The sequence below is a fragment of the Hypanus sabinus genome, chromosome 14, assembly GCF_030144855.1.
Source record: "Hypanus sabinus isolate sHypSab1 chromosome 14, sHypSab1.hap1, whole genome shotgun sequence".
Classification (NCBI taxonomy): Eukaryota; Metazoa; Chordata; class Chondrichthyes; order Myliobatiformes; family Dasyatidae; genus Hypanus; species Hypanus sabinus.
In genome coordinates, this window is record NC_082719.1 from 27,327,266 (window position 1) to 27,354,352 (window position 27,087).

The following is a 27,087-nucleotide window of genomic DNA, read 5'->3' on the forward strand; positions in this document are numbered from 1 at the left end:
AACAGGCTTTTTGACCCACCAAGATGATTAAGTACCCCAACTAAACATCTTACATCAACAGTAACTACACTACAAAATACTTCATTTGTTGTATATAAATGCTGTCTTTCAAGCTCTTTCTTGTGTGTATATTTTATGTTGTCTGTTATAACTTCCCTGAACTCCTATATGATTGTTTAGTAATTCATGTGCCATTCACTTTCTTCCCACAAGTTTGAGCAAATTCCTTGAATTCCATTGTCATCCTCTGCCATAACTCAACTAACGAACATCTGATATTTACCTATCTGTTAATATCTTATCCATTCCCAAGACTAATATTCAATCGTGATAGTATTTAACTTAATTATACAGTTTCACAGATGCTAATTATGATGGACTGCAGGTCATCAGTTAGGTGTTCATTGAGTAGAGTGTTTTGCAAAATCCTTGAGACATACAACATTGAGTTTTCTACTGCAGTGTTTCTGTGACCAAGCACATTAGAGGTCAGGCTGTTGGTAATAAGGAGCAGATTTTGCAGTCATCATTCCTGCAGTTGTGGTCACCTATAATGGCCTGAGTGAGGAATACATCCTTATGGACACTTACTGGAACAATGGCATTATGTTACAGGTGCCAATGGGTGAACTGAGTGTGTTTCCATGAGGCTTTATAATTGTCTTAGAGAAAAAAACAGAATTTGCTCATGATGCAGCTGTGCTCCAGGCATTTTGTCAGGAAATGAACATGACTGGAGGAGGATTGTGACCTATCCATTCCAGAGGATTGTTACCTTTCTAATAACATCTCTATCCTAAAGCAACAAGATTGATTTGGTGAAAACAACCTGGATCCCAGCAGCTAACTAATCTAAATCACTGACATTACTGTACTGTAGATGTCAAGGTGATAACTCACCACCCCCAATGAAATCCACATAAAATAAAGGCAAGGATCAACAACAAAAAAAAAAATCAGGCAATACAGTGGATGGAAGGAGATCAATAACTAGATAGGTAGATAAATACTTTATTGATCCCAAAGGAAATTACAGTGTCACAGTAGCATTACAAGTGGACAGATATACAAATATTAGAAGAGAAGTAAGAAAGAATAAAAAAAGAAGTTACTTCAAACAGATTAACAGGAGGGGTCATCACGCTCAGGCTAAAGGTTGACTCATCATAGAGCCTAAAGAGCAGTGCAGTTGCTTTAGCTAATCATCATGACATGCATGGATTCTTCAATATACTCAGGACTGTCTTTAGCTTCAACAGCTAAGGGCTCATTCCAAGGACAACCAAGAAATGAAAAGGGGCACATTAAAAACAGAAAGGCAGTTGGTTTCTGCAGAGGTAGCATCTCAAAAGTTTTCCAACCAAGGATCTGTCTTTGATGCAAAATATACCTGATAGCTGAGTCCCCACAGTCCACTAGGATAGGGAATTCCAAAAGGGTAAAGCAATTTCCTCTCACCTCAGTCCTGAATGGCCAACCTCTTATTTTGATTATGCTGGTTTTAGACATCTGGCCAGGCTAACCATCAGAGCAACACACAAAAGTACTGGAGGAACTCAGCAGATGAAGAAAATGTCTCAGGAGAGGAATATGTAGTTGGTATTTTGGACTGAGACCCTTTATCAAAACTGGAAAGTAAGGGGAAAGAAGCCAGAATTAAAAAAAAGTTGGGGAGGGGAAGAAGTACAAGTTAGCAGGTGATAGATGAAACCACATGAAGGGGATGGAAGGTGGGTGAGGCAGGGTGGATGAAGTATGTAGCTGGGAGGTGATAGGTAGAAGAAGTAAAGGGCCGATGGGAAAGGACAGTGGACCATAGGAGAAAGGGAAGGAAGGGATGTACCAGATGGAGGTGATGCACAGGCAAGGTTAAGAGGGGAGCCAGAATGGGGAATGGAAATGGACAGAAGGCAGAGGGGAAAAAAATTACCAGAAGTTAAGTAATCGATGTCCATGTCATCAGGTTGGAGGTTACTCAAACATAACATGAGATGTTGCTGCTCCAACCTGACTGTAGCCTCCTAGTGGCGGTCGAAAAGGTCATGGACTGATATCAATTTTGCATTCTGTTCTGTTAAGCTCCATAATATTGTATAAGCTTCAATGATTTTCTCTCATAGTCCTGCACTTTAATGAATAAGGACTTGTCTATTTAATCATTTCTTATAAGGCAAACATGAACGTAGTCGTGTGAACCTCAGATGCTTTCTTTCTTTGGCAGGTACTACCTTTGCTATTTTTTTAGTAAGCAGACTACACAATTACCCAAGTGCAGTGCCATCAAAGTCTGATAATGGCAGTATGACATCTTTGTTCCTCAGCTCAAATCCTCTTCTAAGGAACACCAAAATACCATTCGACTTTCACATGGCCTGTTGCACATGCATCTTAACTTTCAGTACTGTGTGCATAAGGACAACCAAAACCCTTTGAATGTCAATATTTCCTAACTATCAGCATTCAAAAACACTTAAGTTCTGTTTTATGTAACAAAGTGGATGACTTTGCCCTTTTCCATATTAGCAACTCACTTAGCTTGTCATTATTTAATTGACACCATTTCACATTGATTGAACTTCTTCTCATTCTCAATTTATCTACAGTTGGCCCTCCTTATCCACGAGGGATTGGTTCCCGGACCCCTCACAGATACCAAAAAGTGTGAATGCTCAAGTCCCTTATTCAACCTGTCTCAATGCAGTGGACCTTAGGACCCAGCAGAACCCCAAAACTTATTTAACCTGTGTCAGTGCGGTGGACATTAGGACCCGGCAGCGAGCTCTGAAACTGCAGTGTTTCTGTTCACGAAAATAATCACAATCACAATTGAAAATAAAGTGGAAATAATAAAGGGGTTGGAAAGAGGTGAAACACCATCGGTTATTGGAAAAGCATTAGGTTACAGTCAGTCAACGATCGGAACAATTTTAAAGGATAAAGTGAGAAAGACCCTGCCCTGATGAAAGCTACAATTCTACTAAGCAACGCATGGTTTAATTATTGGGTTTTGGGTTTTTGGGTTTTTGATCATCCACATCAACCAGGCATGGAAGGAGAGCATGCTTGGAAGTGGTCTGTCACTGGACTGAACTCGGGAACTTCCCGAGCCCGGCACTGAAACTTATGTTCTAAAGTGTTCTATATGCATAGAAAGTTAAAATATACACTATATACTAAGACAAACATTTGACTAACTGACGGTAAATAATACCGGATGTACCTGTTCCGACTTACACAGTAAGGAAACTTACGATTTTTTTTCGATTCCGATCCATGGCAATCTACGGACACACTCCCATATACTTTAAATCATCTCTAGATTACTTATAATACCTAACACAATGTAAATGCTATGTAAAATAGTTGTTATACTGCATTGTTTAGGGAATAATGACAAGAAAAAAAGTCTGTACATGCTCAAACAACAAGCGCTGGAAGAGCAGTTTCGGATTTTCTCGATTCGCGGATGGCTGAATTCGCGCATGCGGAACTCGCGGATAAGGAGGGCTGATTGTACTTTGAGTGTGTTGCACAAATACCATTCAAGCCCTGTCCAATGAACACAATGTTCATATTGTTATGTTTTGTAACTTCAAAACATTAAACTTATTCAAAGGAAGACATGGTTGTCCAGGAACACGGGTCTAGCTTTGAGCTTACATTAAGCAAGGCACCCACGTATCAAGTGATAGCGTGATGGCATATGCAATTTATGCATTTATACATATAACCCTTAACAAATTATTTAAATGAAAAAGAATGTTTAACAATATACCGTGACTATAAAAAGTATTCAACCCCCTTGGAAGTTTTCATGTTTTATTGTTTTACAACACTGAATCAGTGGATTTAATTTGGCTTTTTTTGAAACTGATCAACACAAAAAGACTTTCTCATGTCAAAGTGAAAACAGATCTCTACAAAGTGATCTAATTTAATTACAAATATAAAACACAAAATAATTGATTGCACAAGTATTTACCCCCTTTAATATGACACACCAAATCATCTGTGTTCCAGCCAATTGATTTTAGAAGTCACATTATTAGTTAAAAGGAGATCTGTTTTCAGAGACTAGTGTGCAGACAAGGTGTTTCAATTGACTGCAGTAAAAATACACCTGTATCTGGAAGGTCCAACTGCTGGTGAATCAGTAATCTGGCAAAAAAATTACACCCTGAAGACAAAATAACACTCCAAGCAACTCCATGAAAAGATTATTGAAAAGCACAAGTCAGGAGATGGACACAAGAAAAATTTCCAAATTAATGAATATCCCTTGGAGTAGTTGTCAATCATCTAGAAATGGAAAGAGTATGGCACAGCTGTAAATCTGTCTTGAGTAAGCCATCCTCAGAAACTGAGTGGCCATGCAAGAAAGGGACTAGTGAGGGTGGACACCAAGAGACCTCTGACAACTCTGGAGGAGTTACAAGCTTCAGTGGCTGAGATGGGAAAGACTACGCATACAACAACTGTTGCCTGGGTGCTTCACCAGTTGCAGCATTATGGGCGAGTAGCAAAAAGAAAGACACTGTTGAAAAAAACTCAAATGAAATCTTGGCTAGAGGGCATATGGGAGACTCTGAAGTCAAACAAAATTGAGCGTTTTGGCCATCAGACTAAACATTAGGTTTGGCATAAGCCAAACACCACACATCATCAAAAACACACTATCCCTACCGTGAAGCATGGTAGTAGCTGCATCATGCTGTGGGGATGCTTCACTACAGCAAGGTCTGGAAGGCTTGTGAAGGTAGAGGTTAAAATGAATGCAGCAAAATACAGGGAAATCCTAGAGGAAAACCTGCAAGAGAATTGCGACTTGGGAGAAGACCTGCTTTCCAGCAAGACAATGACCCCAATCACAAACACAAAGCTAAAAAGGAATGGCAAAATTAATGTCCTGGGGTGGCCAAGTCAGAATCCAGACCTCAATTCAATTGAGAATTTGTGGATGGACTTGAAAAGAAGACTGGGGAAAAACTGCAAAGCTGCAGAGACCTATCCACACAGACTCAAGGCTGTAATTGCTGCCAAAGCTGCATCTACTAAATGCTGACTTGAAGGGGTAAATACTTATGCAATCAATTATTTTGTGTTTTATATTTGTAATTAATTTAGATCACTTTGTAGAGATCTGCTTTCACTTTGACACCAAGTAATCTAGTTCTGCTCATCACTTTAAAAAAGGCCAAATAAGTCCACTGTGATTCAACATTGTAAGACAATAGAACATAAAAACATTCCAAGGGGGGGGTGAATGCTTTTTATAGGCACTGTTTATACAAGATACTCAAATATTTCTGAAATATTAAATACACAACACTCCTCCCTGCTTAGCTGTGAACTCCAACTCAACAGAAAATGCAAATCAGCTTTTATACACAGTATATTATATCATGCAACTACTATATACAGACACAAACAGCATAGTAATTTAAAAAATTGTCCCATTCAGGCCTAAAGATTTAATCACTATGGAGGCTTCCTTACTACTGTGAGATAACATCTTTCCTGACAAGGGGGAATCACTCTGCTTGGCAGGTAAGACTTGTGGCTGTGAAAACAATCTCAACTTCTGAGGCCTTTTCCATGGTGCGTGTGTTGCTTTTGCAAGTAACTGCCTGAGTAACATATCTGAAGCTTTCTCAGATAAGTTGCCTGCAAAAACTGCTGCAGTCAGACGATTGTTTTTCTCATTTTCATGATTCCTCTGAGCAGCACGGTCCATCCTTGGTCCAATATGTTTTCCAAGCAAAGGCATAGAGGTTGGCACCATCATCTGTTTGCCTTCTGTTGCTCAACAGTTCATGGTGTACTGCCCAGAAACAGTTGAGACATCATCCAGTATCTTTCTTAATTCTCTTTCAGATGGCTTCTTGGCAAGGGATGTGGCATTCAAATTGTGGATGGATCTCCAATCAAGTCACAGTTGTCTCAGCCAATCACATCCCCACAAGGCTGGTCCTCCTGGTTTTACCACATAAAAGCTCAATGTGGCTTGTCGGTTGTTGTAGGTCACTGTCACGAATGTCATCCCCATAGGAATGATCTTTTCTCCAGTATAATTTCTTTGTTGGATATCTGCAGGCTTCAGTTCAGTATCTTTGAAATGCCATTCAAACTAATTTTGTTGGATGACAAACAGCAAAGACAGTGTCCAATTCTATTTTAATTAATTTGCCATTCACTTTTGGCATAAACCATAATCCTCGTCTATTGTTAATTTTCACTTTGTTAATCTCAAGGCTACACAGTCCTGTGTTACTCCCATCATTAACAGATTCTTCATCATTTGTAGGCAGATTGGTGCTCTTTTTGAATCTGCAATGACTTTTTAGCTTTTTCTCTTCCCTGTGCATTTATTTTTATCTGCTTGGGATGCTTTGTTACATTCTCTGCAAGTTTTGCCCTTAAACCTGCATTGGTCTAATGTAAGTGAGCCTCTGCAAGAACAGTGACACAATTTGACCGACCAGGCTGGTATCTGTTTAGACTTCCCAATTTTGATCATGCTCACTTTCATTCTTGACTGTAACTCAATTGCATCTGTCTGTGGTTTCCATTGAAACTGCGATTTGAACTGCTCTTTTAAATGCAAGTTGTGCTTCAGTTAGGAGCCATTTTTGAATACTTTCTTGTAGAGTTTCACAACCTAAACAATTTCTTAGTGCATCATTAAGCCTTTTACCGAATTTACAATGCTCAGACAATCTCTTCAATTCAGCCACGTATGCTGAAATGGACTCCCCTTCTTTTTGATTCCACTTGTGAAACCTAAAGCGTTCTGCAATTAACAATGACATAGGTTCTAAATGTTCCTGCATCACGTTCACAATATCAGCAAAGCTCATTTCAGTGGGTTTGGTTGGGGCAGTCAAACTTCGAAACAAACTGCATGCCTTTAAACCCAATGCACTTAACAAAATTGGTCTTTATTTCTCATTGGCTATTTAATTTCCTTCAAATATGGTTCAAATAACTCAATATAAATGAGCCAGTTATCTTTTATGGAATCAAACATACCAATCTTTCTGATGTAGCCAGCTATTTCTGCACTTTATTAAAAAAAGATTATTATTACCTGATACTTATTCTTTATGAACCTGTGAATTCATCCATTCATCACTTTTTGTTTACTCGCCATTCCTCACTGCACTTTTAAAAAAAATTGAACATCTTGCTGCGCTTGAACAAGTCAGTAGCTGTCTCGGATTAGTTTTAATATCCCAGCCTCTTCACCACTATTATGTTTTGTAACTTCAAAACATTAAAACTAATTCAAAGGAAGACACCAAGTCCAGAAAGGCTGGTCTAACCATGTTTACTTTAAGCAAGGCGAACACATATCATGTGGTAGCGTGGTGACGTATGCAATTCACGTATTTATACATATAATAACCTGTAATTAATTATTTTAATGAACAGGAATGCCTAATCAAACTACAACATATATAAATGATTTTTATATATACACACACACACACACACACACACACACACACACAGAAATTACTCAAATAACACTGAAATATTAAATACACAATAGATGTGTAATCTATGTTCATGCTGCAATGAAATGGTGACATGATGTGTTTGCTGTTTTGTATCTGCTGATCACAATAAAAGAGTCCAAACTCACAAAAGGTTATTCATGGATGGATGTATCTAATGCTGCTTGGGGTTGGCATTTCAGAATCAAATCAACCCTCTATGGCTGGTTCAAATGAAACCTGAACTAACAGACTTAAGACATTTCAGAGTACTTTTATTGACTGATAATAGCTCGATTTCTTCCCAAAGGTAAACAGATGTTAAACATTTAACCTGGTAATTCAAATTGTTTCTGATCATGGGGGGCAGGGGGAAATGAGGATGCATACACAGATCTCCACTCACCTGCATCCAAATGGCAGCTGAATTTGAAAAAGGTTCAAAATTTAATTTTATAATACCATTTTCTAATGGATGCAGTTAAAGTTCAACTGGCAAGTTACTGAAAAAAGTGAATGATTACTTAATTGAGATTGCTTCACACTGTAGTAAAAAATGAATTTATTAGTCCCCCTTATATAATTTCCACTGATTCTAAATTGATACTGATTTTTGTAGAACTAGCCTGATACCAAACTTAACTCTACATTATTGTAATCTGAATTTTTCATCTGTTACTTCAGCTCATATTTAAGACAATTTGATGTATCAAACAGCCTCAAATATATCTCAATCTACAAACCAACTTCTGCATTTGCAAAACTTCATACATATTTCAATTTTAAGTCTTGGCAAATGTGCTCAAAGTTAAATTTGAACTTGCATTTGTATACTGGCTTTAAACATCACATCTGCGTCATATAAGTTCAAAATAAACAAGAGCGTTGGAATATTTGTTTGAGTAACTAGAAGTTTTCCCAGAAAAGTAGATCCTAAAAAGAGAAGTGAAAAGGTAGTAAAGCAAGGAAGAATTCAGATCTTAGAATAGAATATAAAAGGCGTGGTTGACAATGAAAGGGGAAAGAAAGTGCATACAGAATGGCAAGCAAAATATTTGAGTGGGGGATTGTAATACTTAAAAGACTAAGTAAGAGTTGGAAATTTGATCAACAGAATGAGAATGGTAAACAATGTTTCGATATACTGGAAGCCAGTAAGTGTAAATGTGAATAAAGAATGGTAACACAATGGTTAATCAGCATAGTCCAGAAATCTAGAGTAATGATCCAAGTCTGAACTTTAGAAAAGGGTATTTAAACTTAGATCAATTCAATTAAATAATCTGAAATTTCATGAATGATCCTTAAGAAACTACTAGGTTGTTGAAAGACATACACAAAATGCTAGAGGGTTCATCAGGTTTTGGCCAAAATGTCAACTGTTTATTCCTTTCCATAGCTGCTGCCTGACTTGCTAAGTTTCTCCACCATTTTTTTTTGTGTTGCTCAAGATTTGCAGCATCTGCAGAATCTCTTAAGTTTATGAGGTTGTTGAAAAATCCCTGCTGCTTTGTTGGTTGATTTTACAAAAGGAAACCTATTATCCATATTTCATCTGGAGTACATGCAACTGCAGGGCCATGGCAATGTGTTGACTCTTAACTGCCTTCTGGATAGACTAAGTAATTCAGTTGAACAGAACTTGGCACGACACCAACGTAAGTACTTGATTCCAGTACAGCTAGCTTAGCTGATCCTGCAAAATGCTCCTCATAAGTATGGAGATGGTTAATAATTGGGATACAAAACAGTCAAGTAACAGCTGTTGCTTGACTGCTTTTGAGCCTGTGTTCTAAACTCCTTCTCATAATTCACAGTTATCTTTTGACGCACAGCAGAACAGACTCACCAGAAACAGCAGCACTGTAGTGTATGAATAAGAAAGAACAGCACTCCTGAACACTGTACCCAGACTCCATAATAGAGTCATAGGGTCACAGAACATTACAGCACAGAACAGACCCATCTAGTCAGTACCAAATTATTAATCTGCCTAATATAATAAACCTGCACCTGAACCATTGCCCTCCATACCCTTCCTATCTATTTACCTATCCAAATTTCTCATAAATCTTGAAAATCAAACCCATATTCAACATTTCCCCTGGCAACTCATTCTACTCTCACCCATCTTAGTGAAGAAGTTCTCCCTCATGTTCCCTTAAAACATTTCACCTTTTACCCTTGTGTTGAAATGACCCCTACTAATTTTACCCAATCTCAGTGGAAAACAACCTGCTTTCATTTACCCTATCTATATTCTAGAAAGTCCTAAAGCATCAGATTTAAATCTTGCATCAGGTCACATCTGAGTCCTGAAAGATATGGATACCTGATTGTAAGTGATGAAAAAAAAAACTTGAGTGTACAATCAACCTGACATTATCAACATCGATATATACGCTGCAAAAAGGTCAATGAAAGTACTGGCAGTGGTAAACTTTACAATTTTACAAAGTCAAATGAGATGCAATCGTCTTAAGTATAGGAATGGCTGAGAACACAGATATTTCAGAAGCTGTGACCCAGCAACATACAATTTGTGAAATGTTGTTCGAACCTAGCTGTACCTTTGGCTAAGCTCTTATATCCATTCCATATCCATTCTATTTAGGCCTTTAAGTATTTGGTAGGTTTCAATAAGATCTCCCCTCATTCTTCTAAACTCCAGTGAGTATAGGCCTAGAACCAGCAAACACTGTTCATACATTAGCCCTTTCATACCTGGCATCATTCTTGTATACCTCCTTTGGCCCTCTCCAATGCCAACAAATTATTTCTTACATATGAGGTCTAAAACGTTTCACAACAGTCCAAATGTGGTCTGAACAATGTTTTATACATACTCAGCATTACATCCTTGCTTTAATATTCCTGTCTTCTCAAAACTGAAGGCTACCCTTGCATTTGCCTTTCTTAATACCGGCTCAACCTGCAAGCTAACCTTTAGGAAATCCTGCACTAGGATTCCCAAGTCCCTTTGCCCCTCCGATTTCTGAATTTGCTACCTGCTTAGAAAATAGTCTACACCTTTACTCCTTCTTCCCAAGTGCATGATCATATATTTCCATACACTGCACTCTATCTGCCACTTCTTTGCCCATTCTCTTAATCTGCCCCTCCACCTGTCTTTTTAACATCTGCAAATTTGGCCACAAAGCCATCAATTTTGTCATCCATAACATGAAAAGTAGTGGACTCAACACCCAAGTCCTTTTGACATCAAGAGAGCATTTAATAAAGTCTCACATTTAACAGTCTTAACAAAATTTACGTGATTGCAAATTCCAGAAAGTACAGAGGTGGGCATCCTGTTGATGTTAGAAGGAAGTTATCTGGCTGCAACACACTTCTGTAGGTGCTCACCTGGCAGTGCTAAAGCTAAATATCTTCAATTGATTCATTAAAGGCATTCCTATTGTCATAAGGTCAGAATTGCAGACATTCATTGAGGATTGGCAGACGATGGAGTAACATCATTTTAGATTGCTCCTACCCTACTTACTTTATTGTCTCCTACCAGTTTTTTTTTTGAAACCTTACTATATTACTTTAATACTGTTTTACTATGGCTGGGAAAAGAACAAAAGCTTTTGCAAAATAAAGAGAAACAGAAGATGAATCCCCAGTCACTTTGGATTCAATCAGTGACTTCCTTATAAGGCAAAAATCGGAATTTTCTGAGAAGTTTCAACAACTTAATGGTAAATTGGATACAATCCAACAAACTTTAATGAAGCATGAGACCTGAATTCAGGAAAATACTGCAAAGTTGGTGACACTTGAAGAGAAAGTAAACTCTACAAAGAGTTATCCTTATCCAGTGAAAAAATTATGAAAATGATTATCAGTCTAGAAAATAGAAACAGGAGAAATAACTTGTGAATTCTGGGTCTTGAAGAATCAATTGAAGGTGCTGACCCTACAAAGTTCTTTTAAAACTTTCTGAAACAGTTATTCCCTGTTTTATTCACTTCTGAGCCGAAGCTCAAATGCTGACTTCAAAGTCATTGTCATCAGCAGCAAGACCCAGGTCAGTCATTCTAAGTTTTCATGAATTTCGTATTAAGGACCTTTTAATTCGCCATACCCGTCAACTAGGAATGATCGAGTTCCATGGTTACAAGGTCAGATTTGTGGAAGACTATTCGCCTGAAGTCATAGCTGAATGTATGAAATATAAAGGAGTTATGTCAGAAGTTTACAATAAAAGATTTAAACCATCCCTTCGGTTTCCCGCCCATCTGAATATTGTTTTGAAGAACGGATTGCAAAGAAGAATAAAGTCAGTTGAAGATGCAAAAGAGTTTCTGAAGGCTGAAGTCTAAAACTTATATTTCATATTTGATCAATTTTTTCTTTTGTTAATATGAAATTGAAATAAGGTTTCAATAAGCTTATATTTTGGCTGTTCAGATACTGTCTTTTGTTATCCATTTTTGAGGCTTTATTTTAATATAGTTTTCTTTGAATTTGTTTAAATTGACCCTTTTATATTTTTAAATACGGGTTTATGTTGTGTCTTGGTAGGGACATAATTGACCTTGAAGGGCCGGTGTTTCTGTCAACAGGATTTTTTGGGGAGCGAAATTAGTTGTTAGCTCACTGACTGTCTATTGATCAGCCTTCTGGCTTTGGGTGAGTGAGGGGCTGGGGCCTATTTCTTTCTGGTTGCTGTATTGAGTTGATTATATGATTGCCTGTTTGACTACCTTACCTTACGATTTGCTTTCTAGTTTTAATAACTTATGACCAGATCTTTTAATTACATGATGATCTGTATTCAAAATGGATCAAAATACTAACTTATTTAGTTTGAATGTGAAAGGGCTGAATCACCCCATTAAACAGAACTAAATGTTTGCTTACATTAAAAAATTAAAAGCACCCATTATTTTCTTACAAGAAACGCATATATGCAGCTATGATAGTTTACGTTTTTTACTCAGTGGAAGGGTATGCAATTCTATTATTTGTTTAATGCAAAATCACATGGAGTTTTGATTTTTGTAGATAATACAGTTTCCTTTGTTCAGCATAAAGTTGTTTCGGATCCTAATGGTCGATTTGTTATTGTATCAGGGAGTTTAAACAATAAATTGATTTCTTTTGCTAATGTATATGCCCCCAACATAGACGACCCAGGATTTTTTGAATCCTATTTTTATTTCTGCAAGATTTGTGTACTTACTCTCTTGTAATAGGACGAGATTTTAACTGCTGGTTTGATCCAGTATGAGATCACTCATCTGTCAAACCAGCCACACTTAATAAATCAGATTTGTTTATCCAATCCTTTCTAACTAAATGTGGTATATTTGATGCTTGGCGTTTTCTTCATCTGACGGACAGGGAGTATTCTTTTTTCTCTCATGTCCATCATTCTTATACCAGGATTGATTATTTTTTAATTGACAGTCGAATGATTCCATTGATTTGATCCAACGAATATAAAGAGATTGCTATTTCTGACCACTCTCCTGTACTTACATCTCTAAATCTTCCTGGTCCTATCCATATGAGTAGAGTTTGGTGATTTACTTTAACTCTGTTATCCAATGAAGACTTTTAAAAATTTATGAAGTATCAAATTACTCTTTTTTTTGAAGAAAACACATTGGAAGAGATGTCTAGTCTTATTATATGGGATACTTTTAAAGCATATATCCAGGATCAAATTATTTCTTATACTGCAAATATCATTAAAAAAAGTTAACAAACAGAGAAACGAACTAGCTAATCAGTTAAAACAACTGGATCGTAAATATGCTTCGGTACCTGATCTTGAAACATATAAGAGACGTATTGAAACCACAACTAAATATGATCTCCTTTTAATGTATCCAATTGAAAGCCAGCTATTAAAAGATAGAAGTCAATTTTATATTCACAGAGATAAAACTGGTAAGCTACTGGCTAATCAATTGAAGCCATTTATAGCCAAGCGGCAAATTCATTGAGGATTATTCTATTCTATTCACAGGTCCTCAGATAACTTCGCAGTATATGTCTGCATAAGTAAGATCCAAACAACATTTGTATCACCCAAGTGTCAGGCAATGACAGTCACTCACAAGAGAGTGGAGTCACTATCCCTCAATATTCAAAAGTACCTTGGTGAAAAGCTGAGAGTTTACCAGTGATTACAAAATGACTAACTAGCCACATATAGTGACTAGACAAGCAGGTAAAAGATTGGGTTCCCTGCATTGAGTGATTCACCAGCTGAAAAGGCATTAGGAGAACGTGACGATAATGAAGTTGGAGATATAAAAACAGCATAAATGTGCATTTTAGCAACATACAAGAAGATCCAGAGTCAAGGAAGGGTGATTTTATGTATCTGTCTATTCTTAGTGCTGTAGAGAATAATTCTAAATAATGGTATAGGTTGAAATTCCCTTAACCGAAATTCCAAAATCCAAAAACATCTGACATTTTTTTTTATCACTGACATAACAATGGAAAATTGTGCTGGGAATGTTCCCAATCAATGCACAGGTCCATGCACATCACAGACAGTTCTGAGAAGTGACCTCACATATGTAATGAACAGAAGTTGAAGAAAAATAGAAAAATACTGCAAAAAGTGAAAAACAAAGATCCCAATCATGTATTGAAAGAATACATCCATCAGTGTCAGAGTGAACATGACGGAAGATAAAGCATTTGTGACCCCTGTTTCCATCCAAAGGGTCAGTGTGGACATGGTGGAGGATTACAAGTACCTGGGGATACGAATTGACAATAAACTGGACTGGTCAAAGAACACTGAGGCTGTCTACAAGAAGGGTCAGAGCCATCTCTATTTCCTGAGGAGACTGAGGTCCTTTAACATCTGCTGGATGATGCTGAGGATGTTCTACAAGTCTGTGGTGGCCAGTGCTATCATGTTTGCTGTTGTGTGCTGGGGCAGCAGGCTGAGGGTAGCAGACACCAACAGAATCAACAAAGTCATTTGTAAGGCCAGTGATGTTGTTGGGGTGGAACTGGACTCTCTGACAGTAGTGTCTGAAAAGAGGATGCTGTCCAAGTTGCATGCCATCTTGGACAATGACTCCCATCCACTCCATAATGTACTGGTTAGGCACAGGAGTACATTCAGCCAGAGACTCATTCCACCGAGATGCAACACTGAGCGTCATAGGAAGTCATTCCTGCCTGTGGCCATCAAACTTTACAGCTCCTCCCTTGGAGTGTCAGACACTCTGAGCCAATAGGCTGGTCCTGGACTTAGTTCCACTTGGCATAATTTACTTATTATCATTTAGTTACTTCTGGTTTTATTTTGCTATATTTCTACACTATTCTTGGTTGGTGCAACTGTAACAAAACCCAATTTCATCAATAAAGTATGTCTGTCTGATCATGAAGCAGTAGAAAAATTCATTGATAAATTTGAGAAGATTGCTGCTGATGAAAATCTACCACCAGAACATCTACAATGCTGCCAGTTGTTATACTTCACATAAATGAAAAAGAAAAATACAAATACAGACTCCTGTAACCTTTTAATCAAAACACGGTATTGTAGGTGGAAAGCCCGCTATTGTTTGTTGTTGTTCAACAGCTGATGCAGTTTTCTCCTGATGCTACTGTGCTGCTTTTTGGTACCCTGCACACATTATATTTTCAGTATACTGATGATATGTAATCATTTTTACTGTTAAGTACATATGAACAAGTGTAGACAAAGACTGCTTACTTGTAGCACATAAATTCAGAGTGGGAAATAAGACCATCAGATACAGGAGCAGAATGAGATCATTTGGCCCATTGTGTCCGCTCTGTCATTTCATCATGGTTGATCCACTTTTCCTCACAGTCCCAGTCTCCTGCCTTCTCCCTGTATCCCTTCATGCCCTGTCCAATCAAGAATCTGTCAACCCCTGCCTTAAATATACATAAAGACGGACTCCACAGCTGCCTGTGGCATACATTCACCATTTTCTGGCTCAAGAAATTCCTCCTCATCTCTGTTCTAAACGGACACCCTTCTAATTTGAGGCTGTGTCCTTTGGTCTTATTAGACTCTCCCACTATAGAAGATTTCCACATCCACTCTATCAAGGCCTTTCACTATTCGATAGGTTTCAATGTGGTCATCCCAAATTCTTCTGAATTTTAGTGAATGCAGGCCCAGAGCCATCAACACTCTTCATATGCAAGCCATTCAATCCTGGAATCATTTTTGTGAACCTCCTTTGCAGCCTCTCCAGTTTCAGTACATTCTTTCTAAGGGGCCCAAAACTGCACACAGTACTCTAAGTGAGGCTTCACCAGTGTTTTATTCAGTCTCAACATTACATCCTTGTTTCTATATTCTAGCCCTGTTGAAATGAATGCTAACATTGCATTTGTCTTCCTCAACACAGACTCAACCGGCAAATAAATCTTTATGGAATCCTGCACAAGGACTCCCAAGTCTCCATACATCTCAGTTTTTTTTTTGTATTTTCTCTCCATTTAGAAAATAGTCAACCCTTTCATTTCTTCTACCAAAGTGCACGACCAAAAACCTCCCGATACTGTACTCCATCTGCCATTTCTTTGCGCATTCTCCTAATCTGTCTGAAGTCCTTCTCTATCCTTTCTACTTCCTCAAACCTACCTGTCCCTTCACCTATCTTCATATTGTCTGCAAACTTTGCAACAAAGCCATCACTTCCCTCATTCAAATCATTGACATAGAACACAAAAATAAATGGTCCCAACATAGACTCTTGTGGAACATCACTAGTCACTGGCAGCCAGCCAGGAAAGGCTCTCTTTATTCCCACACTTTGCCTCCTGCCAATCAGCCACTGCTTAATCCAAGCTAGAATCCTTCCTATAATACCATGGGCTTGTAGCTTGTTAAGCAGCCTTATGTGTAGCACTTTGTTAAAGGCCTCCTGAAAATCCAAGTACGCAACACCAACCGATTCCCCCTTGTCTATCTTGCTTGTTATTTCTTCAAAGAATTCCAACAGATTTGTCAGGCAAGATTTTCCCTTGAGGAAACCATGCTGACTATGCCATATTTTATCATGTGCCTCCAAGTACCCTGCGATCTCATCCTTAAAAATCGACTCAATATCCTTCCAACTGCTGTGGTCAGACTAAATGGCCTATAAGTTCTGCCTCTCTCCTTTCTTGAAAACTGGAGTGACATTGGTAATTTTACTGTCTTCCACAATCTAGTGATTCTTGTAAGATCGTTACTAATGCCTCCACAATCTCTTCAGCCACCTCTTTCAGAACTCTGGGCTGTACATCATCTGGTCCTGGTTACTTATCTACTACCTTTAGAACCAAAGAATCTTCTCTCTAGTTATGGTTACTTCACACATTTCATGTCCCCTGATACCTGGAACTTCTACCATACTGCTGGTGTCTTCCACAGTGAAGACTGGTGCAAAATACCTATTTAGTTTGTCCATTATTTCATTGTCCCCCATTACTACCTCTCCAGCATCGTTTTCCAGTGATCCACTCTCACCTTGCTTTTACACTTTATTTATCTGAAGGAACTTTTGTTATCCTCCTTAATATGACTGGCTAGCTTATATTCATATTCCATCTTTACCCTCTTAATGACTTTTTTATTTGCCTTCTGGAGGTTTTCAAAAGCTTCCCATTCCTCTAACTTCCCACTAATTTTTGTTCTATTATATGTTTTCTCTTTGACTTTGACTTCTCTTGTCAGCCAAAGTGTGTCATCTTTCCTTTGGAATACTTCTTCCTCTTGGTGATGTATATATCCATGACTTTCTGAATTGCTTCCAGAAATTCCAGCCACTGCAGATTTGCCGTCATCCTTGCCACTGTTCTTTTCCAATCAATTCTGGCCAACTCCTCTCTCATGCCTCTGTAATTCCCTTTACCCCACTGTAATACTGATACATCTGACTTCAGCTTCTCCTTCTCAAACTTCAGGGCGAATTCGATCGTATTATGATCACTTTCCCCTAGGGTTCTTTACCTTAAGCTCTATAATCAACTCTGGTTCATTGCACAACACCCAATCCAGAACAGCTGGTGCTCTAGTCGGTTCAACCGTGAGCTGCTCCAAAAAGCCATCTCATAGATAGTCTAGAAATTCTCCCTCCTGTAATCCAGCACCAACCTGATTTTTCCAATCTACTTGCATACTGAAGGTCCCCATGACTATTGTAACATTGCCCTTTTGGCGTGCATTTTGTATCTCTCATTGTAATTTGCAGGTCACATCCTTACTACTATTTGGGGCTCTGTATACAACTCCCATCAGGGTCTTTTTACCCTTGTAGTTCTTAGCATTATCCAAAATGATTCGACAGTTTCTGACCCCACGTCTCCTTTTTTCTAATTATTTGATTTCATTTTTTACCAACAAAGCAACACCACTCCTTCTGCCTTCCTGTCTGTCCTTTCCATGCAATGTGTATCCTTGGACATTAAGCTCCCAGCTATAATTTTTCAGCCATGATTCAGTAATGCCTACATCATGCCTACTCCATCTGCAACTGTGCTGCAAATTCATCTACCTTATCCCACATACTTGCACCATGCTCAACCTTTTGATTCTTAACTTTGTCTGAGGTCTTACCAACATCTGCCTCCACAACTGCTCCACTAACGGGAAGTCTTATTCCTATCCCCCTGCACCACTAGTTTAAACCCCACCATGCAGCATTAACAAACCTTCCCGCTAGGATAATAGTATCCCTCCTATTCAGGTGCAAACCATCTTTTCTGTACAGGTCCCACCTTCCCTGAAAGTCAGCCCAGTGATCCAAAAATCTTATGCTGTCCCTCCTACACCAACTCCTTTGCCATGTATCAAACTGTATAATCTTCTTAGTTCTAGCCTCACTAGCGTGTGGCACGAGTAGTAATCCTAAGATCGCAACCCTGGTATTCCTGCCCTTTAATTTAGCACCCAATTCCCTGATCTCCCCATGCAAAACCTTGTCACTTGTTCTACCCATGTCATTGGTACCTACATGGACCGTGACTTCTGGATTTTTACCTTCCTACTTAATAACTCTGAGGACTCAATATGAAATATCCAGGACACTGGCACCTGGGAGGCAACACACCATCCGGGAATCTTGTTTTTGCCCACAGAGCCTCCTTTCCGTTCACCCAAACTAATGAATCCCTTATCATCACAGCATGCCTTTGTTCCTCCTTCCCGTGAGTCACAGGGACAGACTCAGTGCCAGAGTCCCAGCACTGTAACTTTCCACTGCTAAGTCACCCCCTCCCCCGACAGTTTCCAAAGAGATGAATCTGTTATCGAGGGGGATGGCCACAGGAGTACTCTGCACTGGTTCCTTAACCCCTTTTCTCCTCCTGACACCCAGTTTCTTGTGTACTGCACCTTAGGTGTAACTACCTCTCTACATGTCCTTCCTATCACTCCCTCAGCCTCCCGAATGATTCGGAGTTTATCCAGTTCCAGCTCCAACTCCTTAATGAGGTTTTGTAGCGATGTACTACATACAGAGCTAAAGATGACACGCAGTTGGTAAGTTGTTTCGAGACTAGTTTATTCAAACTTCGCGGCGCTGGCATTTAATCCCTAGCGCTCGCACTCTCCGGGTGGAAATGACGCCAGAGGTGCACTACCAAAGTCTCTCCCTGCGCGCTGGCTCCCTGTGAGCCAGTTCGCCTGTGTAGAAAGTGGGTTGCCACAGTTTGTTAAAAGCTGCAGCTGGATGCAGTTCTTGCAGTTTGTAGTAGTCTGGGGTACTGGAGGACTCCTTGCCTTCCCACACCCCACAAGAGCAGCACTGCACCATCCTGCCTGACATCCCTACTGTCACAGCTAAGCAGATAAAAACAGGAGAAGGAAAGAACTTAAGCTTTTCTTTCCTTTGCTTTCTCTGCGTGAAACTTCAAAGTGCTTAAGCCTTAAGATCACCACTCTATATCCACTCAGACAAAAGCCACTGCGATGATGGCCTTCCTTTAATTTGCTCTTATTAATTAATCTCAAACGTTGATTGACTGCTGGTCAAAGCTCTATTATGCTACCATAACCCGCTCCCGCCTTTTATCCACAGGCAGCAGACCTGATTGAAGTCCCCTCCTGTTGAAACTTCTGATGTCCAACTGGGGGTTGGTCAAAGCTCCATTTGACAGCAATCCCAAGTCGTCTCATTATATATTCCAAAATCTGAAGAAGTCCAAAATCCGAAGTATTTCTGGCCCCAGACATTTCAGATAAGAAGTGCACAACCTGTAATACCCACCCTCACACTTCAACTCATCAGTTCAGTGGAGATGAACGAAGCACACATCTGTTAGTTAACCATTAGATCAGCTGTGTCCATATCAATGTTTTCGCTAAAGTGTGCGCATGCACACATCTTTTGCTACACACCTACTAAAGGGAATTTAAACTGCGCACAAAAGGTTGTCACTGTCTACCTCAATGGTGTGTTAAGTATGTACACAATTACATTTTCCTTTCTGGTTTCTGATGTGGATGGTGCTGACAACATGGAGTATGCAAGGATCTGTCTGCAGATTTTAGAGCTGGCTTACATATACTGTTTTATTGAAGAAGTTATTGATTCATTATGTTGAATTCCAAAGAAGCAAAGGGTGTGAAGTGCAATAGAATTCCTAGTTCATTTAAAGTGGAATGGCTTAATGAAACACTAGAAACGACTACACTGAAAGCTCATGAGGTCAGGAATGTGCAGCAACAAGAAATTTTTATGTACACAACAGAAACTGGTGCTACCTGCATGTATTGTCACAATGCAAAAGTTGATGGAGAATTTGCAAGTGGAAAGAAGTGGAGTGATATTTGAAAACTTTACTTTTTAAGGCATCTTTAGCAAACAAATCACATGGACAGTGTGCAAAAGCTCCAGTGAGAAAATCCTTCATTACCCACAACAGGCCTGCTACTCATGTTTTGTAAGAGTGCAGATGAATGAGAGCAAAAGTGATCAGAGGAGATCAAAGTTCTTGTTGACAATGTTTTGCTAGCTGTTAAAACAAATACCTCTATATTTAAAATTCAGTGCACACATATTGTCACTTGGCAAAAAAAATCGCACAGCACAAGTTTTTTGGGCACACTATTAGAGGGAACATTGGTCCATATCAAACATTACGACAGCCTTTTCAGTGAAATTGACACCTTACTCTGTAGTCAACCAAAAATACAAAAGAACCCTATCAAAATGATAAACAAGTTTTGAGCCCTTCTTTTAATTTTGTACTTCAACTTCCAATGCTTCATGGAAAAAAAATGTTCTGTCCTATTCTCCCTCTTTTTCCATCACTCTAAAACCCAGGGTCTTGCCCATTCTAATAAAACAAACCCAAACACAGCTTTGGTGAATACAACTGCAGTTTTTGTTTCTCTCAATCTCCTCCACCTCGTGGTATTTGGCAATATTGATAGATTAATAGTCTTTGAATCTGTTTTTCTCTTCAAAAATGCTGATTAATACTCCCCAACTACTAGTTCATCTGTGACCACTAATCTGCTCTTTATCCCACTACTTCTTCTCCCAGAACATAATCATTTCTCCAGAAATCCCCAAAATCCAATTTTCTTCCTTGTTTTAAAGATGGCACAAATAGGGTAAACTATTCCAACAGTGGAATTAGCATAACAATGAACACATACACCATAAAATTTCTTCAAAGTTTCATTTGGTGGGCCAAGACTCCTCTTCTACCATGCATCACGTTGTGCAGTTACATGTCTCTACAGCTCTTTTTAAGCAATGGCTTTCTTCAAATGGTCTATCCTTTGATACCTCCACTTCCATCCTTATACTACCATTTGGTAACATTAGCCAAAGGGTAAATTCATGTTCATTTATTTGCTAACTGTACCCAATTTTAGCACTCCACTCTCTGTATTACAATGACACTGCCAGATAACTTGTATAACAAGATATGGATAATCAAAATGACCAAAATCATCAACTCCAAATCAGAATTAGGTTTAATATCATTGACATGTTGTGATATTTGGTGTTTTGCAGCAGCAGTACAATCCAATACATAAAGATTATAAATTACAATAAATAAATAACAACTCAGATCAAAATGCAGCAGATCCTATTCATTGTTGACATTTTTAAAAGATCTTCAGTATTCCAACCATGCTTGAGCTATAATGTGTCTTCAACCTCACCAACATTAAACGAAAAAATAAAGATTTTGTCACTTCAAAGCTGCTTTCATGGATCTTTCATTATCCACTTAATATATACTTAACTATGTTCTACTTAGAGCATTATTATATTCAAAACTCAGTTCCAGCAGTAATTATAGCCATATAAAATGAAAATATTTCAACTTTTCAGGCAATAAATGTGTTATACCTATAAACTTACCAGAACTGCTAAAGGAAGTGGTATAAATCCCATTCTTCTTGATACTGTATCACTATAATCTGTATATGCCTGTAAGAAAATTTGTTTGTTAAATAGTAGATAAATACTTAAAAAGATATTGTCTTTGTCTGATAAGTGAGCATGAACTCTCTAATCGTTTGGTGCAGCATCCATGGAGTCATTAATTTATTTAGAGACAGAGTCACAGAGTATAGAAACAGGTCATTTGGGCCAACTATCCGTACCAACCAAATTGCCCATCCAAACTTGTGCTATTTACCTGTCACAAACTAGAGAAAATCTGCAGATGCAAGCAACACACACAAAATTATGGAGAAACTCAACAGGCCAAGCAGCATCTATGGAAAAGAGTATAGTTGGTGTTTCGGGGTGAGACCCTTCAGCAGGACTGGAGAAAAAAAGATGAGTAGAGTTAAAAGGTGGGGGGAGGGGAGGGAGAAAGACAAGGTGATAGGTGAAACCGGGAGGGGGAGGGGTGGTAAAGAGCTGGAAAGTCGATTGGTGGAAGAAATACTAGGCTGGAGAAGTGGGGGGGGGGGGGGGTCTGACAGGAGAGGACAGAAAGCCATGGACGAAAGAAAATGGAGGAGCAGGGAGGTGATGAGCAGGCAGAGAAATATAGTGAGAGAGAGAGAAAAGGGCAAGGGGAATGGTGAAAGGGGAGGGCACTGCCAGAAGTTTGAGAAGTTGATGATTCTCTGCAGCTTCCGCCATCTCCAAAGGGATCCCATCACCAAGCACATCTTTCTCTCCCCCTCCCTACTTTCTGCTTGCCACAGAATTGCTCCCTGTGCGACTCCCTTGTCCATTCATCACTTCCCACTGATCCCCCTCCTGGCACTTATCCTTGCAAGTGGAAAAAGTTCTACACCTGCCCCTACAACTCCTCCCTCACTACCATTCAGAGCCCCAAACAGTCCTTCCAGGTGAGGCAACACTTCACCTATGAGTCTGTCCGGTGCTCCCAGTATGGCCTCTTGTATACCGATGAAACCCGATGTAGATTGGGAGACTACTTTGCCTATCTGAGTAGTCTCCAACCTGATGGCATGAACATAGACTTCTCGAGCTTCTGGTAATGCCTCCCCCCCCACCCTTTCACTATTCCCTATTCCTTTTCCCTCGCTCCTCTTATCTCCTTGCCCACCCATTGCCTCCCTCTGGTGCTCCTCCCCCCTTTTCTTTCTTCCATAGTTTTCTGCCCTTTATCAGAATCCCCCTTTTCCAGCCCTGTAACTCTCACCAATCAACTTCCTGGCTCTTTACTTCACCTTTCCCCCTCTATCACCTTGTGTTTCTCCCTCTTCTCCCCCCACCTTTTAACTCTACTACTCATTTTTTTTCCTCCAGTTCTGCTAAAGGGACTCAGCCTGAAACGTCGACTGTACTCTTTTCCATAGATGTTGCCTGTCCTGCTGAGTTCCTCCAGCATTTTGTGTGTGTTGCTATTTACCTGTGCTTTGTCCATATTGTTCTAAACTCTTTCCTATTCAGACACAGGATTTTTGGCCCACTGAGTCCAGAATGTGGATTAAACACCCACTTACACCAATCCTACATGAATTATATTTTATTTTCTCACCTTCCTCTCAATTCTCTACAGTGGCAAATTACCCAGCTAATCCATATGACTTTGTGATGTGGGAAGAAACCAGAGCACCCATTGGAAATCTACACCATCAGAAGCAGCACTGGAGGTTAGCATTTAACCCAAAATTAATTAATCTGTGAGGCAGCAGCTGCACTGAAGTGTCCATTTTTGAGAAAAAAGTACATTATTTTGTATTGATCCCCCAGAGGATCATTTGAGAATTCCTCACCCCAGACTATAGTAGATTCTGTATTATTACATATACTTCAGATCATGATAGATTTTTGGATGTCAGGAGAAATAAAGGGATAATACAGAATCAGGTAAGAAAGTGGAGATTAAGGCCATAGCCACATTAGCCTTAATCTTATTGAAAATTGACACAGCTTTGGGAGCTGTAAATCTAGTCTTATTCTGATTTTGTTTGCTCAGATGAACCAGGAAGAGAATGCTTCTTTGGCCCTAGATGGAACTCCATTGCCACAGAATATATTTTACACAAATTTATTTTGCTTATTATTTTAGTGCTTACCAAAAATTCTCCTTACCAAAATTCAAAATACTGATAGTTACTTCTATACATTTATCAATTCAAATGTGGATTTTCAGTAAATGCTTATTTACATATTTAAACAGCCATACAGAACATGAACCAAGAGCAGGTTTCCACAATTAAATAGAGAATTGCTTCATTCCTTGGTGTGTTGGAAATATACTGCAGCTCAGAAGCACTTTCAAAATAATCTCCAAATTTGATCACATTAAAACAAACCCCAAAATCATTGAATTCTTCTTCTCAGGTCTATTTTTGAAGTGTTTGGAGACCTTTCTACCTTAATATTGTTGCAAAGTAGTTTTCAATTGGCATCAAAAGTTTTATTATTTTCCTTTCCATTACTTAACTAATAAGCCTGATGCATTTCTAAGAATGACACATCAAAACTGCTGGGATCTTGTCATTTCCTAAAATATTTCCAATGAAGTTGATCATAAGGGAAGGCTGAAAAAGACAAAATAAATCGATGCTGCTGATTCAACCAGTGATAAATTGAGTATTCTCAATAAACAAGCATGTGCGCATGAAGTAGTTTTTGGATAGAACATCTAAGGCTAATGTTGCATATAAGTATTCTTTGTGCCTTTGGATGGGATCTGAATCATTATGTAAAACTTGAGTCACATTAGTCTTAACTACTTAATTAAGAGGAAAAACAAACAGGCTTTTGGTCAACTGCCAACCTGGCTTTTCCTCCCAGCTGAGTCTCTGCCGCACTATAACCAGGCATAAAAGCATCACATTTTATGGCTTATTTAAATCAAAAGGGTCAACTTTGAATAACTTCTTATCAGTAACAACATTTTATAATAATCAAATAACCAATTCAAAAGATGTCAAATATACTATGGGGTTCTGAAGAGATACTGCCAGATAGAAAGAATGATGCTAAGAACCAAGAACAAAGAACAAAAAAAGCACAGTGCAGAGAAGGAAGGGCATGTCACCAACATCTAATCAGTGAGAACATAGCCAAAATAGCTTTACATCCTTCTGTGAATTATTTGGAGAACAGAACAAGCAGGTGGAAATGTTTTGGAAACTGGCATCTTGTGAAACAGTCAGTCTGGCAACTTGCAAAGCATAAACATCTATTTTGATAATTGATTACCATGTTGCTAAAGTGATTGTGTCAAAAGGAATCTGAAAGAGGCAAAGCAAATTATCTAAGATGTATGCAAAGAAATGATTAAAAAGACGGATTATAAATGACCCAATAATGGTAACTCCAGAGACTAACTACAGAAGAATGTGAGTGTACTGACTCTCAGAGTGCTGGGGCAGGGTTTCAAGTTCTTGGATAACTGGAACCTTTTCGTGGACAGGATTAACGTGTATAAGAGGGACGGGTTGCTCCTAAACTGGAGGGGAACCAATATCCTGGCCAAGAGATTCACTAGTTTGGTAGGGGGATGAGAACCAGAGCACCAGATCAGAAAAAGGGGTGGTGGAGAGGATGGTACATGTCAGGGCCAGTAAGAAGAGGCAGGAGCAAAGTAATAGATACGATGGAACAGACAGTTTGAAGTATGCTAGAAATATTATGGGTAAAGATGATGAATTTAGAGCATGGAACTATGTTGTTGTGGTCATTACAGAGATGTGGTTGAGAGAGGGACAGGAATGGGTGCTTAATATCCCAGGGTTTTAATGTTTTAGAAAAGATAGGAGGTAAAAGAGATTAAGGAATTGCACTAATCAGGGACAATATCCCAGTTGCACTCAGAGGGATCTTAAATAGAGAGCTCGTCCACTGAGTCTAAATGGGTAGAACTCAAAAATAGGAAAGGTATAATAGCTCCCTCCAATAGCTACCAGGACATTGAGAAAAAGATATGCCAGTAGATTAAGGAAAGGTGTAAAAAACAATAGGGTTCTGTCATGGGGGACTTTAACTTCACTAATATTAACTGGGACCTTCAGAGTGCAAGAGGATCAGATGGGAAAAATTTGTTAGGTGCATCCAGAAGGGTTTCCTAAATCAATATGTAGATAGTCCAACAACAGGAGGGGCTGTACTGGACCTGATGTTAGTTAATGAGCCTGTGTAGATGACTGACCTTTCAGTGGGCGAATGATAGGGAACAGTAACCACAACTCCTTAAATTTTAAGACAGCTATAGATAAGAATAAGTACGGACCTTGTGGGAGTATAAGAGCATTAGGCAGGAACTATGAAGTATTAATTGGAAACAACCTTTTTTGGGCAAGTTCACATCTAATATATGGAGCATGTTTAAAGACCAACTACACAGGTATGTTCCAAAGATAAGGAAGGAAAGGGTGGTGAGTTAATAGAACCTTAATAGGATGTCAAGGGTAGTGATGAATTTAGTCAAGAAGTAAGTAAAGCTTAGGAAGCTAGAATGCTAGCTGGCGGTGCAGGCTCAAAGGGCTCAAGGTCTACTTCTGCACCTATTGTCTATTGTCAAACTAAATCCTTGAGGATTATAAAGAAGACAGAAAAGAACTGAAGAAGGGAATTAGTAAGGTCAGGAAGCGCCATGAAAGTAGGATTAAACAGAATCTCAGGGCATTCTATAAATACAGTATATCAAGAGGATAGCTAGGGAGATGGTAGGATGACTCAAGGATAAAAGGGGAACTTCTGCTTGGATGTGGAGGATGTGGGTGAGGTCCTTACTGAGTATTTTACATCAGTATTTACCGATATCTTTGTGTCCTCTCTAGCCACAGGCAAGGTTCCGGAGGACTGACAAGTAGCTAATATTGTTTCATTATTCAAGAAGGGAACAAGGGAAAATCCTGGAAACTACAGACTGGGAGTCACACATCAGTGGTAGGAAAGTTACTGGAGAGAATTTGCACAGATAGGATTTATGAGCATTTGGAAAGTCAAAGCTTAATTGGTGAAAGCCAGTTTGGTTTTACATGGAAACAGAGAAAACGTACAGCACAATACAGGCCCTTATACTAAGCACCATGTACCTACTCAAAAGTTGTATCTGCCTCCACCACCGTTGCTGGCAGCCCATTTCACGCAAACACCAATCTCTGAGTAAAAAACTTACCCAACATCTCCTCTGTACCTACTGCCCATCACCTTAAACCTGTGTCCTCTTGTGG

The 27,087-nt window shown here is 39.0% G+C and overlaps 1 protein-coding gene across 1 annotated transcript in view; it reads right to left on the bottom strand.

Moving 5' to 3' along the window:
- Nucleotides 1-27,087, bottom strand: part of tapt1b (transmembrane anterior posterior transformation 1b) — a gene marked incomplete at its 5' end in the record, with an annotated part of 123,396 nt that overhangs the window by 36,046 nt on the left and 60,263 nt on the right. Inside the window, one exon of the mRNA XM_059989819.1 lies at nt 21,833-21,901. Coding sequence (XP_059845802.1) covers nt 21,833-21,901 — 69 coding nt within the window. The remainder of the gene's footprint in view (nt 1-21,832; nt 21,902-27,087) is intronic.